This window comes from Malania oleifera, chromosome 3, assembly GCF_029873635.1.
Source record: "Malania oleifera isolate guangnan ecotype guangnan chromosome 3, ASM2987363v1, whole genome shotgun sequence".
NCBI classification, from domain to species: domain Eukaryota; kingdom Viridiplantae; phylum Streptophyta; class Magnoliopsida; order Santalales; family Ximeniaceae; genus Malania; species Malania oleifera.
In genome coordinates, this window is record NC_080419.1 from 59,013,610 (window position 1) to 59,030,966 (window position 17,357).

The 17,357-nt window shown below is 37.5% G+C and overlaps 1 protein-coding gene across 4 annotated transcripts in view; it reads left to right on the top strand.

Annotated features, from left to right (window-relative positions):
- Window positions 1–1,062: 1,062 nt before the first annotated feature.
- LOC131152416 (ATP-dependent DNA helicase 2 subunit KU70) overlaps window positions 1,063–17,357 on the top strand; it is a 167,780-nt gene continuing 151,485 nt past the window's right edge. For 2 of the 4 annotated variants that reach the window (XM_058104282.1, XM_058104285.1), the window contains exons 1-4: window positions 1,063–1,154; window positions 1,252–1,402; window positions 1,491–1,568; window positions 14,416–14,532. In XM_058104282.1, coding sequence (XP_057960265.1) covers window positions 1,337–1,402; window positions 1,491–1,568; window positions 14,416–14,532 — 261 coding nt within the window. In that variant the 5' untranslated portion in view covers window positions 1,063–1,154; window positions 1,252–1,336. Of the gene's footprint in view, window positions 1,403–1,490; window positions 1,569–14,415; window positions 14,533–17,357 lie in introns of all 4 variants that reach the window. The other 2 variants (XM_058104284.1, XM_058104283.1) reach the window with 2 other exon arrangements.

Below are 17,357 nucleotides of genomic sequence, written 5' to 3' on the forward strand. Positions count from 1 at the left end.
ACCAACTGACTAAGAGTGTTCAAAATGAGGTTCCATGATGTATGTTGTTTGCGGATAATATTGTATTCATTGATGAAACTAAGGGTGGAGTAGAGATTGAGTTAGAATTTTGGTATGAAGCTTTGGAATCTATAAACTTTAGGATAAGCAGAAATAAGACAAACTATATGAAATGTAATTTTAGTAATGATATGAGAAATATTAGAGACAGTTAAACTTGATGATGAAGAAATAAATAACACTTGTAGATTTTGATACCTTAGATCTATTATACAAGCTAAAGGAGAAATTGAAGATGATATAATGCATAGAGTTAAAACATGTTGGGTAAAATGGAAAAGTGTTTCAAGTGCGCTTTGTGATCAAACAATCTCCTTAAAATTAAAAGAGAAGTTTTATATGACATCTATAAGACTAGCTATGCTATATGGATCAGAATATTGGGCTACGAAGAAACATAGTATTAAAAGAGTAAAAGTTGCCGAGATGAGCATGCTTAGATAGATGAGTGGTATAACATGGAAAATAAATTAAGGAATGAATATATTTGCAGTAAGTTAGGTATAATTCCTATAAAAAATAAGACAAGGGAGGGACAACTTAAATGTTATGGACATTTACAACGTAGGTCACATAGTGCACGAGTTAGGAAGAGTGAATTAGTTATTGCGGTAGATAATAGAAGGGTAAGGGTAGATCTAAAATAACTTGAGGAGAGATAATGAGTAGGAATTTAATATCCTTAAATCTGTAGAAAAAAATAGTCAATGATCGCATAAATTAACGAAAAAAGGATTGATATAGCCAACCAAAGCTAGTGAAAATTAAGGCTTGATCTTTTTGTTGTTGTACTCAGCTCATTGACCTGCCATAAGTCCGTAAGCTTGCACATATGTAAATATTTCAACAAGAGTTGTATAGTTTTATTTTTTAATTAAAAATAATTATATTTTAGTAAATGACGGAAGTAAATGGTATATATATATTTTTTTAATTTTCTGATATTATTGTTTTTTTTCGGGGTTCCCGCCAATAAATCTCCTTTCTTGGCATTAGTACTCCATTGCAAGAGCTTTTTCAAGTTCCATAGATGTTCCATAGTTCTTAAAGCCGCGAAGGAAAATGTCGTTCAGCCAGAATCGTATAGCAAGTTGGTATGCTCTTAGCCTATTGTGTTGACTCTGTTTTGGTTTTGTTCTGTTGAGTCTTGAATAGCAAGCTGGCATACCTTTTGGCCTTGAACCGAAAAAGCCGCTAACAGACTGCAAGGGCGAGTGGAGACCCGCGTCGCGCAGCCAAAATTGTAATTATCAACCTTTGAGAAAAGTAGCTGAGTATGGATTTGGACCCGGACGATATCTTTCGAGATGACGAAGCCGATTCCGACAGCGAATTGTTTCAGGTTTTGCTCGCCTAATATTCTGTTTTTTTAGGTTTAAATGTAGATTGGTGGTCGGACGTTTAATAATTGAATTTTGGTTTAATTTCAGGGAAGAGAATCCAGTAAAGAATTTGTGGCGTACTTGGTGGATGCGTCGCCTAAAATGTTCAGCACAACTTTTCAAGATGTGAGTTTTTTATTTTTTGGTTCCACTCCCATCCATTAACTATATATTATCATTTATGAGTCAATTTTTTTTTTTTTAAATTTCAATTTCTAGCATAGCATTGGTTTATAGAATAGAAAAAAATTGAATTTCTTAGGGTTTGATTGGTAGGTAGAACGAAAAAGTGATGGAAAGAGAAAGATAAAATGGAGGAATGGAGATTTCAGGGGCTCTCATTTCCCTCCGCATGTGTTGTTTAAAGAAGGAAACTGAAAGCAAAAAAGTGGTTATCGCCCAAATTGTTAGGTCTTTTCTCCATCCATTTTTGTCTTACTTTTGGAGGGATGACTTGTAAAAGAGAGCAAAAGTCCTTTTTCATTCCATTTTCTTTGCCTCCTTATTTTAATCAAACGGGAAAAAAAGAAACTCTCCATCCACTCTTCCTTCCTCCCTCTTACCTTCCTTTCCCTCTGAAGAATTTACCACGTAAGTTTTACAATGGTTTTAAGTGATGGATGCATGATTATGTTGTTTGTTTTTGGTGGTTTTGGGATGGACTTCTAAGCCCAATTCCCAATGTGATATTTCTATACATTGCTTTACTACTATGATGGTGTTTTGATTATTAGTTATGTCCATTTTCTCAACTCGTTGCCCCATGGAGAAGGAAAATGCCTTTTTTATTGGTCTCGTAAATTTTTTTATTTCCATATTCTGGAACTACTTTCATGATTTCATTCTCTTCCTCTTCCTTGAAGTAGGTGGATGCATCTATAACAAGAGGCTTGCATCAACTATGACTTGAGCTAATAGTTGATTCTTTTTGCTTATGTAGGAGAAAACTGTGCACAGTTTTTATATATATATATATATATATATATACTAATTATCATGTTGTTTATTTTTGGTGGTTATGGGATGGACTTTTAAGCCCAATTCCCAATGTGATATTTCTATACATTGCTTGACTACTGTGTTGGTGTTTTGATTATTAGTTATGTCCATTTCCTCAACTTGTAGCCCCTTGGAGAAGCCTTTTTTTTGTCTAGGATTTTTTTTTTCTACTTGCATGATTTCATCCTCTTCCTTTACCTTGAAGTAGGTGGATGCATCAATAACAAGAGGCTTGCATCAACTTTGGCTTAAGATAATATTTGATTCTTTTTTGTTTATGTAGGAGAAAACCGTGCACGGTGTATATATATATATATATATTTATAGTAATTTAGTTTGGGATTAGGTTGCTTATTGTAAGGTTTTTGCTAATGTTTTAAAACCCAGGCCCTTGACTTGGGAAAGGGACTAGGTCACTGGGTTGGTTGTCCAACCAATGATTCCATGGTGAGATGGATATATGCATATATATATATATATATATATATATATATATATATATATATATGTATGTGTGTGTGTGTATTCATGTATGAATATACGTTGCAAACTAGGGGTGGTCATGGTTTGGTTACCCAAATTGAACCTCTAGAAACCAAACTGAACTGAAGGTTTTGGTTGTTATTTTTATAATCGAAACCGATCTGAACTGATTTTCAAACCATTATAATTTTTTTTTAAAAGAAAAATGAGATATTTTACTTGGGTTTTGATTTAGTGTGTGCATTTACACTTTATTTATATAAATTAATTATCCAAAAAATATTTGTGCATGCTATTTTGTAATTTAAAGATATTTTATATATGTATTATTATATACTAATATGGAATATAAGTAATTCATATTGTAAATAGATATATCGGTTTGGTTCGGCTAACCATCGGTTCATAAACATAAAAATCAAACTGAATTGATAACCGAAAACTATGAAAAAAATGATCCGAAACTGAGCCAAACAAAACGGTTAACCAAAATTTTGGTTTGCTTCAGGTTAGAGTTTCGGATCGGATAAGTTTTCAAATTTTTTGAACAACCCTATTGCAAACTGAGAAATCTAAGTTAACTTGAGAAAGAACAAGAAGTTTAGAGTTAGGGAAAAAGATAGATGAAGGAAGATGAGGGGAGAAGAGCAGGGAGAGGAAATTGATTGGAGACAGTTATCTTGTATTCTCAGTACACCTTTTGGACATTAGTTATTTAATTAGTAAAATACCACATGACAAAGTTATCCCTCCTCCCACACACAATAGTACATTGTTAGAGGTTATTTATGTCTTTTAGTATTATTATTATTAAATGTGTTAGTTTGTTAATTAGTGAGAGTTAGTAAGGGTACTATTGTTATTAGAATGTATTTGATTTATATCATAAATAGAGGAAGAGACTTATTTCAAGTTAGGTCATTCATTTAATCAAAATCTCAACATGGTATTAGAGCATGATCCAACCTAAACCCTATTAGACTTGGTCATTGTCGGAAAACACATTCCCGTCGCTGCCCTTCTTAGATTCACGTCCACCCTTCATTATTTCACAAATCCAATCGTATAGCCAAAAAATAGAACCCTCTGAAGCCTACCCCGACAAAACCCCATCGCCGGAAACATCGCCATGCACCACCATGCATAGGCCAATTGCCAGTAGTGCCGACCCCATGCGCCTGCGTGGGAGAGAGTTTTTGACCACCTTTTTCTTTTTTCTTTTTTCTTTTCCTCTGCCATGTTCAGATTCCTTCTCTAGACAATATTGTCAAGTTGTTGGGCATGTTTTTTGACCAAAGATCTAACCTTTTTTTACCATGCACTCGTGGTAATCCGTTATATTTTTTTGGTGTTTGTAAAGGCTTCTTTATGAGTTTCTTGGAGCAGTGGCAGCATAGGAAGTTAAGATTGTGAGGATGTGGCAGTGCTATCTTAGTTGGTAAGTCATTCACCTCGTCCGTGGTTGTGTTAGTGCTTCACATAGTTTGTAATTGTCCTGATTAGTTTTGATTGATCTTCTTGTTTGACATTGGTGTGGTTGCAAGTTTGTGAATGTTGTTATGGAGTCTACGAACCCAAAAAATATGTTTCCTTCTTCGCTGTCACATATAACAATTCGAAAGTTGGATGGAAAGAATTATGTTCAATGGTCTAACGCTGTTCAGGTTTATTTAACAGGATTAGGAAAATTTGACCACTTCCAAATTGATCCTTTTGATGAGAATAGAAAAGAAGTGTGGATTCAAGAAGATGACTCGATTGTTTCCCTCTTGTGGAATTCGATGGAGCCACAAATTGCACGGATGTGTATGGAATTAGATACGTGCAAGGAGATTTGGGCTATGCCAAGCTTCTATTCTCTAGCAGCATTACACGTATGTATGATTTGTCTCAGAGTACTTTTAGTCACAACAAGGAGATAGGAGCATTGTACATTATTTTGGAGAGATAAAGCTTATTCATGAGGAGCTTAACATCGTGCAACCTATAATTGCCAATGTTTGTGAGACGCAGAAGTAAAGGGAGTAGATGACAGTTCTTTGGGTTCTAGTAGGTTTGAGACCTGAGTTTGAGGCAGTGCAGTCCTAGATACTTAGTACTACAGGATTGCCATCATTTGTCAATGTTCATTCTTGTGTCCTCTGTGCTTCCTTTAGCACACTTTCTCCTGCTCTTGCATTTGGCTCTGAGGAACAACCGTTGCTACACAGGGTGATTCTAGTTCTTTACCAAACAATTGTAGAAGTTATTGAGGTGGTTCAAGTGGTCGTGGTGGTAGAGATGGATGAGGTAGAGGCACTCCTTGCGAATGCACTCATTATGGATGAAGTAACCATACTATTGAGCAGTGTTGGGATCTCCACGCTGGACCTTCGGATGTTGCCAATGCAGCCATAACCGACTTCACACCTTTGGGGGCAGCCGATGCAGCCACCACCAACTCCACACCTTTGGGGTCGAGTGGGGGGCAAAGTAGTATATCCATGTCAGAGGAATTAGTACAATGCACACACATTAAGCTATTGAACACAATGCACAGGAGTTGACATGGGCCTACAAAATATAACAACAAAGGAGTACGGATGTGAACAAGATTCAAGCAATGAATGAATTAGAGGACCTCACATGACAATGAGGATAATTTTTTTTCCTTCCATTTTTTAAATGGTAATAAGAAACTAGGAATTTTGCAAATTACTAACTTTCCCATTCATGTAAACATTGATCAAGATGAATGGGAGAATTTTGGTCACCTTACCAAAGACTTTAACCACAATTGCAATAATTATCAAGTCCTTAGAAAACAACCTTTTAGACAGCACCAAACAAGTCTGAATCTGTTGTCGGCAGTGAAATTATCCTCCAAAATCATGCAAACACTAGCACTTCAATTTCCTTAGCTTTAAAATCTTAGGGAAAAAACCAAAATATCACAACTACAAACAATTTCTTTTGAGTCTGGAAGTTATAGAGAGTCCTGCCTATGTTTCACTTGTGTGTTACTGGCGGATGTGCCACCAGTGATAAGCTTATGGAGATGTTATTGAGCCAGATGAGGTGTTGGCGAGTCTATTGATGGTGGCGACATGTCAAGAAAATGCTAGCAAGTGTAGGATTTGAAGAGTGGTTGGGAAGGTTTCAATCAACATGTTGGGGGGGGGGGTGTCTTTGGTGATCAAAAAGTTTCAGGGGATCGTTTTTTGGGGTCATGTCTTCAATGGTGTGGGTGATGTTGTGAAACATTGGCTGGAAATTAGGGTTTGAGAGGCACCACTGTAAATTTTTAAAAAATTGCAAATAAGTAGTGCTTCGAACTTCCAACTTTTTTTTGGATGGTTCTTGATGATAGAGGAAGATTGTGGCGAATTGTAACTTGCTATGATACCAAATTAAGGAGAGAGGGGGGGGGGGGGGAACAGTATAGGAATTCTAAAATCAAATTTATTCAAATAACTTACATGCCAAGTATTTATACCTACTACTGAAAAACATATTTACATATAAACCCCAACAAAATAGGGAATTACACAATACGAAGAAATGTTTAGTGCAATCATAATTTCCTAAATCTATGCCTAATATAAGTTTGCAGTAGGCGGACTAAAAGATTTAGGTGGTCCTTCGTCACTTTGTTTCCTACTTTGCTATTGGAAATAGTTTATATTTTTCTGAGGCATATTATTGAGACAATGCACATGTAACCTTCTTAAGGAAGCATGTTGAGCAACCATGGGCGACAAGTGGAGGAACATAATCTCAATCAACAAGAAGCGGTTCATATGCAAAGAAAGGGGAGATTATGGTGCATTATTATACAGAACTAGACGATGCCGTTTCTTTATCTCCCTTTTAGAGGAGGAGCGATGACGGTTGGTGATAGAACTAATTCCTCAAACCCCCCCCCCCCCCCCCAAAAAAAAAAACCTTAAACCCTATGGTGAAGACCTTTAGGGTACCGATCACATTTATGCTTCAATTGAGAGCTAATATATCTCGACGGTTCATTTCAATGAAGAAGGCGATTAATTGGTTGGTGAGGGGGCGTCAAGTTGGAAGAAGTTTCGGGAAGTTTCATAGGGAATGGTAGGTGGAAGTGACATTGTGAAGAACCACAATGAGCTGCGATGCCTTGATTGTTGCTCCTCTCAGGCTTTAAATTTCCGAAATCGCACAATTATTTAGCCAAAAAGGAATACGCTGCACCTAATAATCATCCCAAGCGCTGCTAGGGTAGTAATGTTGTGATTAAGATATTTATTTGGAAAGCTCCTAATATGATGGAAAATTCCTTGATAATGCTGCTAGTACTAGGTGAACTCATATTGGTTATAGTGGAAAAGAAGGAAATGGTAGGGAGATTTTGACATGGTGCTCATCTAACAAGTCGAGTCTTATGTTAGTGATATAGAACACCAACACATAAAAAAGGGTCTAAAGGAACCAATCCATGACTTGAAATCGGTGGAATGCTACCTCCAATTCCTTGTATGTTTGTTATAGCCAAAGATTCCCCCACTAATCGTAGTGCACCGATTATATTCTGAACTATACGGGATCGTTACCACTTATCATATGCCTTTCTAACTTTAACTTCTTTTTTCTGGTAGTTCCGCTCTATAGTTTGATCATAGTATAACAAATTTGTAAACCAGCCCTTGGACATTTTTCACATGATGTTCGCTGCTTCCTACCCATAGTTACAACTTAGCTTGTATCTCCCCAAGTCATGCTTGAGTATCATCATAGACCACCCGAACTCTATATTCCTAGTCAGTAAACCGGGGCATAGTGCATAAGTACTCTTTGATGTAGCGGGGCAAGCGGCGTGACATATAATGATCGAATACAAGAGTTTTGCCCTTCAGCTCAACAATATAAAACCTCTTAATAGGCTGCTGTTCCTTTATAGAGTCTTATTGGATAGGTAGGGCCAAGCCTTTCCCCTTTTCCCTCTCTTTATAAGACCTCTTTCTCTTTCCTCCTCGAGAAAGAAGAGAATTAATACTTTATTCTTTTTTTTCATGTGAACGATCCGATCGTGTATCTAAGGTTCTTTTCGTGCTATACACCATGTTGAGAAAATACCAACTTCCTATGTACCGTACAATTTTTGTGCCTCACGGGTAGAGATTAGTTAGTGCTTTCAACAACCGCATCTTTGTTTCGTCAGCAATGGGAGGACCTTCAACGAGCTTAGTCTAGAAAGTAGAAACCTGAAAAATGGGAAGCAAGACAAGGAATTTTGTGGGGGATTCAAAATGAGAGATTGTATTGGGGGAAGAAAATATGAATCCAAGTTCATATTCAGCTTGAGGCTCTTGTTTAGGCCTAGCCAACTAAAGCCTAGTTAGATCCATACCCAAAGTTGGGAAAGCTGAGGGCATTCTGAAAGGTGAGCCCATAAAATGTAGTAGCAAATGAAAAGCCCTAGATTGAAGCCCAAAGGAGTTATAAGGAGGGGCTAGTGAGTGGGCTGCCCAAGCTCGATTCTTTAGGGGCTTCCTCTAGAGTCCACGAACCAACCATGGTTTGTACCTTCAAGAATGATGAAGGGAGAATAGGGTCTTTGCCTAATGGAATTGCGGAACTACCAAAAGTGACTTTGCAAAGGCTTTTGAAAACCCACATGGATAAATTTGTGCTTGGGAATTAAGGGTTTCAATCCACTAAACAAAGGAAGTAGATGGCTGATTTGGAGGGAGAAGAGTCTAGTGTAAGCTTTGAAGGGGATAACAACTATTCTTTTGATTCTCACTTTATTGGATTTGATGGGCTTCTAAATCGAACATTGCGTATGAAAGGTGAGATCTTAGAGGCAAAATTGTTAAAGTCCAATAGAGATATTTTGTAGGGACCTTGAAAATTGACAAGTATTGCCGCAATGCTATTTTGAGAAGTGCAGTCCTAGATGAAGTTCAAAACTAGGATGTTCTTTAGCCAAAATACCTTGGATACCCAACTTTAAGTATGTAATTCCTTTGTGGCTCAATTGCTTCCTAATTTTGGGAATAATGGAGTTTGGAAGCGACACTTTGTAGGAATGCAAATAAATAGTAACTGATTTTGCTAGCAACTCACAAACACTTGAAGTCGCTTTTGTGTCATAGGGAGTCAACTAAAGACTGAAGAGGAGCCTTCCAAAATTGTGGATTTTTTAGATTGTTAGATGGAAAATGTGGTAGCTCGAGATCTCCTGGATGACTTTGGTGAATTTTAGAGGATGGAGAGATAGGTTGAGGAAATAGGAGTTCAGTGATAGGAAAAGGTCTAAGATTTGAGGAGGGAGTTGGATAGACCAACGTCATTCCTTAACTGCGACAAGGGAGGCAATCTGTGAGGGTCTTTAGCAGTGCAAAGTGAAACCTCTCTCTTGGAATGTTGGAGGGCTAGTAAGAGGGGAGTGGATAAGAATTTAGTAAAAAAGGTTAGTCTTGACATTTTGTTTCTTTAGGAGATTACGTCGAAGGAAGTAAACTCTTTCCTTGTTAGAAACTTTTGGAATTTTAGGAACAAAGATTGGGTGGCTTTACCTTCATTTGGGGCGTTCAAGGTCAAATGTTGTCTTGGGATATGAGGGTGGCCTCCATTAAGGATTGCTTTGAGGGGTTTTTATTTGTGGTGATCTTGTTAGAGATTTGAGTCTAGTGGTGGGTTACGTATGCTTACGGTCCAAAATTGTCCTAATATTTTTTTTCTTTGATGAGCGAGTAGGTGAATGTCCGTATTGAGTGGTGTTGGGGATTTCAACACTATTTGAAACTCAAGAGACAAAATAGGGGTTCGAGGATCTCTACGAGTATGAGGAGGTTTGATTTTCTCATTTGGTACTTCGGGCGTAGGGACATTCCTATAAGCAATGGCCACTTTTGGTTGGCATGAGGATATAGGTAGGCTTCCTATTGCATTGATAGATTCATCTTTTCTAAGACATGGTAAGACGCTTTTCTACACATCTAGTATAGGAAATCCTTTCCTAGACCTTCTGTTGACCATTGCCCTTTGCTCCTTGATCCCAACTCGTTGCAGAAGGGACCCACCCCCATGTCAAGGTGACACTCTATTGTTGAGTTATATCCTTTCTATGCTGCCATCAAGAAATAGAATTGACTAATCCTAAGTCAAAAGGGTCGAGAAACTCTATGCCCCTATTCTTGAACAACTTGGACCCGAGCCTTCTTTTCATATCCATAATAGCGCAAAAAGAATGGGAAAAGAAAAATTGGATTCAATTGTCAATTGCTCTAGTTGGAAATAGGGTAGGTGGATCGACTTATCAAGTTCCCATTGAAATAAGATCTACTCAAGGGAAAACACTTGCCATTCGTTGGTTATTAAGGGCATCCCGATAATGTTTGGGTAGAAATATGGCTTTCAAATTAAGTTTCAAATTCGTGGATGCTGCTAAAGGGAGTGGTGATGCCATATACAAAAAGAGACTCATAGAATGACAAAACATGTGGCTGATGCATCCCCCCTTTCAGAAGCGTGTGAAAGAATGATTGGGTGAGTGTTAGGTCTAGGGGTGGGAGGATTTTAAATTGATGAAAAAACTGAAGTATGTCAAGGTGAAGTTGGAAGACAACAACAACAATAAACCAACCCTTAAGAGACAAAAAACATATTATATTAAATTTTTTGTGTTGTATAGGCTACAGAAGTGTGGTTTGTGAGATGAGGAGGTTAGGGCTAGGAGGTTTACCCTTTGCAGTGAGTTAGAGTTGCCCTTATTGAAGGAGGACATGAGTTGGCATCAAAAAGCGAGGAAGAAATGGGTCAAGGAGGGGGACTGCAATTCTGTTTTTTTTCTGAAGGGTGGTGTGTGGGAGGAGGAAGAAAGGCTACATGAAAGAGTTGAAATTAAATTCAAGGAATGTGGTGTGGGGGGCACTCTCAGAATTGGGGCTTAGATTATTAACTTTAACAAATTGTTCACTAAGGAGCTCCCAAAAAGATTGATGAGGGTCAGGATGGTCTCAATTAGAGCCCCATTAGGTGAGTTCAACATAGCTTAAGAGACCTTTTGAGGCTGTAGAAATAAAAAAAAATGGTGTTTGTGCTAAGCAAGGATAAAGGTCTTGATCTTGATGATTTCATGATGGTTTTTTCAAGAAAATTGGGAGGTCTTGCAAAAAGACATCTCAAGGTTTTTCAAATAGTTTTGTTGTAATGGGGTGGTGGGTAATAGTGTGACTGTGTGAGTTCTAGCTTTCTAGCCCTAAGGAGATATCCTTGAGAGTAAAGGACTTCGAGAAAGCTTATGATTTGGTAAATTGGGGGGGGGGGGGGTGCATGCTTTTATTTAAATTGGATTTTGAGAAAATTTATGATTGGTAAATTGGGGCTTCTTGGATAAGGTGAAGTGTAGGAAAGGTTTTGGCAAGGTGTGGAGAAAGTGGATCGAGTGTTGCTTGAGTTTGATCAATTTGGGAGGTGTCTCATCTTCAATTGTTGAAGATACCATCTTTGAGAATATCTTTTGTTTTTAAAAATCAAATTGTCCAAGAGTGGGATGGCTGGTATCAATTTTAGGCTTGGGAGTTTAGGACCTAGAGAGTTTTAGAACCTTGGCAAGTTGCATATCTCTTAGAGTGTCTGCTTTTTTATATTGGTCCTCCCTTAAGGGGCAATCCAAATCGCTCAACTTTTTGGGACCCTATGATTGAGAGGGTGGGTAGAAGATTGGAGGACTGGAATTGGGCGTATTTGCCTTGGGGGTCTTGTCACACTTATTAGTGCCTCACTTTGCAACATCCTATTTTAGTTCCTTTCTCTCGGTTCCCTCTAAAGTAGCAAAGGCTTTAGAGATGTTGATGCCTGACTTCGTCTGGTAAGGTTATGGGGACAGTAGGAGAGACCATCCAATTAGTTAAAAGGTTGTTAGAAGACCCTAACCTAAAGGGCGACTAGGCTTGGCAATGTGGTATCTTAAAACATCTCCCTTGTTGGTAAATGGTTGTGGAGGTTTCCTCTTTGGAAGTGAATTCCCTATGGCACAAGGCAATTAAAAGTAAGTATGGGCTCCATTGAAATGGGTGGGTGAAGTGATATTATATCTTATGCATGCCCTTGGAAGTTTGTGTCCTAGCTGGTGAGTCGAATTTGCCCTCTCACTTGCTTCAAAGTAGTAAACAACAACAGAGTTTGCTTCTGGGAAGATTTTTTGGTGCGTGAGGATTCTTTGGAGCTAAAAGTGTCTTGTTTGTTTAAGTTTTTTTCTCTCCACAATGCACCTATCAGCTCATTCTTTTGTTGTTGTCGCTGTCGTCGTCGTCGTTGTCGTTATTGTGTTTTTTTTGGGTAAGGGTTGAGTGGGGAGGGTGCTTTCTTTCGGGGGACATATTTTTTCAGGAATCTCAACAGAAGAGAGGTCCAGGAGGTTACAACCTTGCTTTTTGCATTGGACCATCTTGTTCCTTCCATAAGGGAGGATGAGAGAGTTTTCCTTGGAGCCACATCATTTGGAAGTCTAAGGCTCCTTGGAAGATCTCTCGCTTTTGGCATAGCGGGCCTCAGTGGGAGCCCCACACAATGGGCTATTAGCACAGGGTAGAGTACACCCCTAATAATTGCATCGTTGTGCTTGGGCTGTGAGGGCTCTCAGCCACATGGATAGTTCAATGTGCTCATTAGTGTCTGACCCTGAGATGTGGATCATCCAAGGCACATTAGCATGGTGTACTCCTCCTGTTCGAACCTTGGTTTGAAACTAAACTTCTCCTCAGGAGGATAGATGGGGTGATTCAAGTGAGATCCAATGTAGATCCAACTTTTTATTCACTTGTGGGTTCCGGGCGGTCTTGGGGGGACCACCACGGCTCCTCTCTTCTTGAGAATCCATACATCCCTTATTAGTGTATGGGTAGCTATCTCTTGAGCACAGGTTTAGGTTCGGCCTCAATGGGAAAATCAAATGGAGCACCTAACAATGCATCTTCACAGGCCAAGAACTACGAGATCACCCTAGAATGAAAGGGATGACGGAGAGATTCTGCCATTCGTTTTTTTTGTTTTTGTTTTGTTTTGTTTTGTTTTTTTTTTTTTCATGCTTTTTTCTGGAGGTCTAGAGAAAACCGCAATCTATAATCTATAGGATTTCCCTAGTCCTCTCTTCTTGAAAGGAAGAACGTGAAATTATTTTTCCTTTCCGCAGGGACCAGAAGATTGGATCTAGCCGTAAGAAGAATGCTTGGTAGAAATAACTCACTTCTTGGTTTTCGACCCCCTCAGTCTATGATATGAACGCCCCCCGATCAGTGCAATGGGATGTTTCTATTTATTTATCTCTTGACTCGAAATGGGGAGCAGGGCTGTGATTTTGTGTGATATATTATAGAGTTTTCCTTGGAGCCACTTCATTTAGAAATCTGAGGTTCCTTGGAAGATTTAGACATTCATCAGGGCTGTAATCTTGAATAGGATTCATACGCGTGATATATTACAGATAAGAAGGCTCTACATGTCTCTTAGTCTTGACATGTTCTTGATGCGCTGAACAAAAAATGCTCACCTTTTTCCACATTGTAAGGTAGCTACCCATCTTTGGATGCTCTCTTCCCTTACTGTGGTGATGCTTAGGTGTCACCTCAGAATGTGGGGAATCTCTCGCTCATGAGACATTGGGGTGGGGTGTTGGATAAAGTAGTAAGGGCTGCATTCTATGGAATGGAGCAGCATTTGTTATCTTATGAATTCTTTGGACTGAGAGCAGTGTGAGAATTTTGAAGGGCTGCACAACTTGTCCTTGTTTGTTATGGGATAGAGTGGTGTTGTTGACGTTTTTTTTTTTTGTGCTCTTTCTTTTGGCTTTTTTGGGGTTTATTGCTGTCCAACCTTCAAAGGGATTGGAAGGCAGCTTTATTGTTATCCTTTTGGTTGTAAGTCATTGTACCTTGAGGACATCTTGTCCTCATCCTTTTGTACATTGTTTCAGTTCTTAATTATTTTTTTTCTCTTATCCAAAAAAAATATTGTGCAATTGAAGGGAGCAAATTCTAAAGAATTCTTTTTTTGGACAAAAGAAAAAGTACAATGAAAAGGGGACTGGGGTTCCTTCTGAAATTGTTCAAAACTAAAAATAAAACAAACATAAAATTCTAAGGTAACATATCAAAGCAATTCTGTCTTTGTGCAATTCAGACAGAAATTCCTTCAGGATTATCTGAAGCAGTTTATTGCAAAGAGGCTTGAAAACTATATGCTGCACCCTAAAAAGTTAACACCTGGTGGAGTAAATACTAAATATTACATGACAGCATTGACAGTCTGCTGCTTTATCTGGTTTGTAGTCAAATTAATCGGTCAAACTGCTCATTTGATCAAAATAATGTACTTTTGTGTTTTGTAGCTTAGTTTGATTGTGTCTGTCTTGTTTCCTTGCACTTTGCAACAGTGCATCAGTTTGCTGCTGCTTAAAAGACAGTTGTCAAACAGCTATAATTATTGCTTTGTGAATATCTTATGACTAAAGCTCGTTGATTATTAACATTTTCAGGAAGGTCAAAAGGATGAAACTCATTTTCATGTTGCTGTTGATTGCATCTCTCAGTCACTGAAGACCCAAATTATTAATAGATCTAATGATGAAGTTGCAATATGTTTCTTTAACACTGTAAGATGTTGATACTTTGATACCCTGAAACATCTTAGTCTGAAATATGTATTTTTCTTTACAAATGCTTGTTCTTTTACTTTTTTTGTTTCTTTTATCCAGGGATGCTCTTTACATCGAGATTGCGTGGGTTTATCTTTTTCTAGTCTCAAAATATGTTGTGTAGGTTTCAAGGGAGGATTTCCAAATTTTTTGTGATCACGAAGTTAGTGTATTGGTGATGAAGGACCATTTATAGAGGATCTTAGCACTTATATTGTAGGCCAGATTTTGAATTGGGTTTTTTCCTTCAAATTGGAAATTCAATTATTTTGGGAATTTGATTTGGTTATTTTTATTTGTTAGATTACCACTTTACCTGAAAGCTTATGCTGTTGGTATATGGCCTGTGAGCCAACAATGCATATCAAGCCTTAACACTCGCTGCATGTGCAACCTGATTGCAAATGATAAATGACATTTGTTAAAGGGAATAAGATTGTTTATGGGTGGACCTCTTGTTCTTTGTATTGTATATTCTTGTCCTATTTCTTAAAAAATAATCTTTATTTTCTGATTAAAAAAAATGCAAGAAAGTATGCAAATACAGCTGTCAGTGAAGCTAACCTTAGGGGCCATTTGGTATCACTGTCAAAAATTATGAAAACAAAAACTAGAAACAAAGACTAAAAACCAGAAATAGAAACTAAAATCTGAAAACTAGCAACCTGTTTAATATACCTAAAGCTAAAACAAATTTAAACTTGATTGAGCAAATATTCGTTTTTGTCCATGAAACAAATAACATCTAAAAAATAATGACTAAAAATAATAAAAGTACAAATACAATATTATAATAAAAATAAAAAAATTATTATAATTATTTAACTTAATTATTATATTTCAGGATTTGCTTACAATAACAATCTTATTGTACATGACAACGGGAAATAGTAAAAATATTCCCTAAATTTCTTTATTATTTTAGAGATTTTAGAAATATTTTCGTTTTAATTATATTTTAATTTCATGTGGTCATTTATTTATTTTTAAGTAAAAAAAAAAAATCTAAAATGAACAATTTAATCCACAAAAGTTAATTCTAGACATTAAAGTATGCTGGCAACAAGTTACCAATATAATTGAAAGCTATAAAATTTGGTTTTTAGCTTTTTGGATAGCAGCTGAAAACCGATAATAGAAACAGAAAACTGGTCAGGTAAACAAACACATTTTCATAATCTGTTTCTTCACTTGCAGAAACGAAAACAGCAAATAGAAAACAGAAATGATACCAACAGATTAGGGGTCTGTTTGGTATCGTTTCTGTTCTGTTTGGTTTGAGTCCCTGCTTATTCTTTTTGCAACCGAAGGCAAGCCATGGTGTCTTACATGGTTGACTAAAAGGAAACCCTAGCACTTGGGCAGTATCATTTACTGTGCTTTCTGAAATCCCAGGACAAATAATTCTGATTTTGTAAGATTCCCCTTCAGGCCTATCAATTTGTAAAAGAATAAAACAGGGAGGAATTTTTGGGTCTGCACAGTTTTTTCAGTGCTGTGGGTGATGTGAATTGAATGGAATGCCTGAATTTTCAGAGATAAGAATACCCCTCCTCTACTCTGGGAGAAAGTCATTTTTTTGCCTCTCTTTTGGCACATTCTTTTCGGATTTTAAGGGTTTCTCGCTGTCTGATGTCCAAAGAGATAGGAAGGCAGCTTTAATGTAATTGCGCTTCTTTGTTAGTTTCAGTTCTTTCCTAGAGTATTTCTTATCCTCCATTCTTTGTAGTTATTCTTTTCACTAATAGATCCTTTTTTGCTATTAAAAAAAAAATGTAGAGTGTATCCTTATACTTGCCGCAGACCTCACATCACCATGTGCTAAAATCAATAAATCATCTGCAAAACAGAGGTTTATTAGGTTTGTCGTCTTGCATTTGGGTGGAAATCCAGCTGTCCGTGAATGTCAGTGTACTGCAATGACCTTATAAGTATCTCTATGATCAGTCCAAGCAGAGGGATATTGGATCCCTCTGTCTGATTCCTTTGTGCCCCTTAAAGAAACCTTATAGACTCATTAATCAGAATTGAGAAGCATGTTGCAGTAATACACTCTTTTATCCATCCAATGAAGCTCATAGTGTTAGTGCTTTCAAGAAGTAGCAAAAGAGATCCCCAGTGCACTGAGTCAAATGCTTTCATTAAGTCGACCTTGAGAGCAAGCCTAGGAGGCTTTTTCGTTAGCATGATATCTTTGCAGCAAGTCTTGGGCCAACAAGATATTATCATGAATCTTCCGCCCCTTATAAAAGCTGTTTGATTTGTACTGTTGAATGATCCAAAACATTGCTGTAGCATATTTGCCATTAGCACTGTTCAAAAATCTTATTTGGTCTTTAACCCTTCTGGCATTACCACCAGCTAAAAGAACTTATTGTTCCTATCACCAAGATTTAGCCAATCAGCTTTATCCTTCTGTCTTAGCAATTCCTCTTCAATATTCAATAAGCCCAAAAGGACCTCCATTTTTAAGAATTAACCACCTCAGGCCTACCAGAGAGGGAGTGTAGGTCAGATTGTGCTCCTGTCTAGCAGCATTAATTCTGCTATTTAGGTTGGAAAAATAACTTTTGTTAAAGATGTTTAGGTTCTCCTTCGGAATCTTCATTTTTTTGGCTTAATACGAACATTGGAGTGCCATGACAAGTAGGGCTGTGGACACATCAGTCAAAACTGATAAACTGATTGAATCAAACCATTTTGGTCCAAGCGGTTCAGTTGTATACCTGAAACAGTTTGGTTCAGTTCAAAATAATAAAACCGATTAATATTGGGTTTTTTGG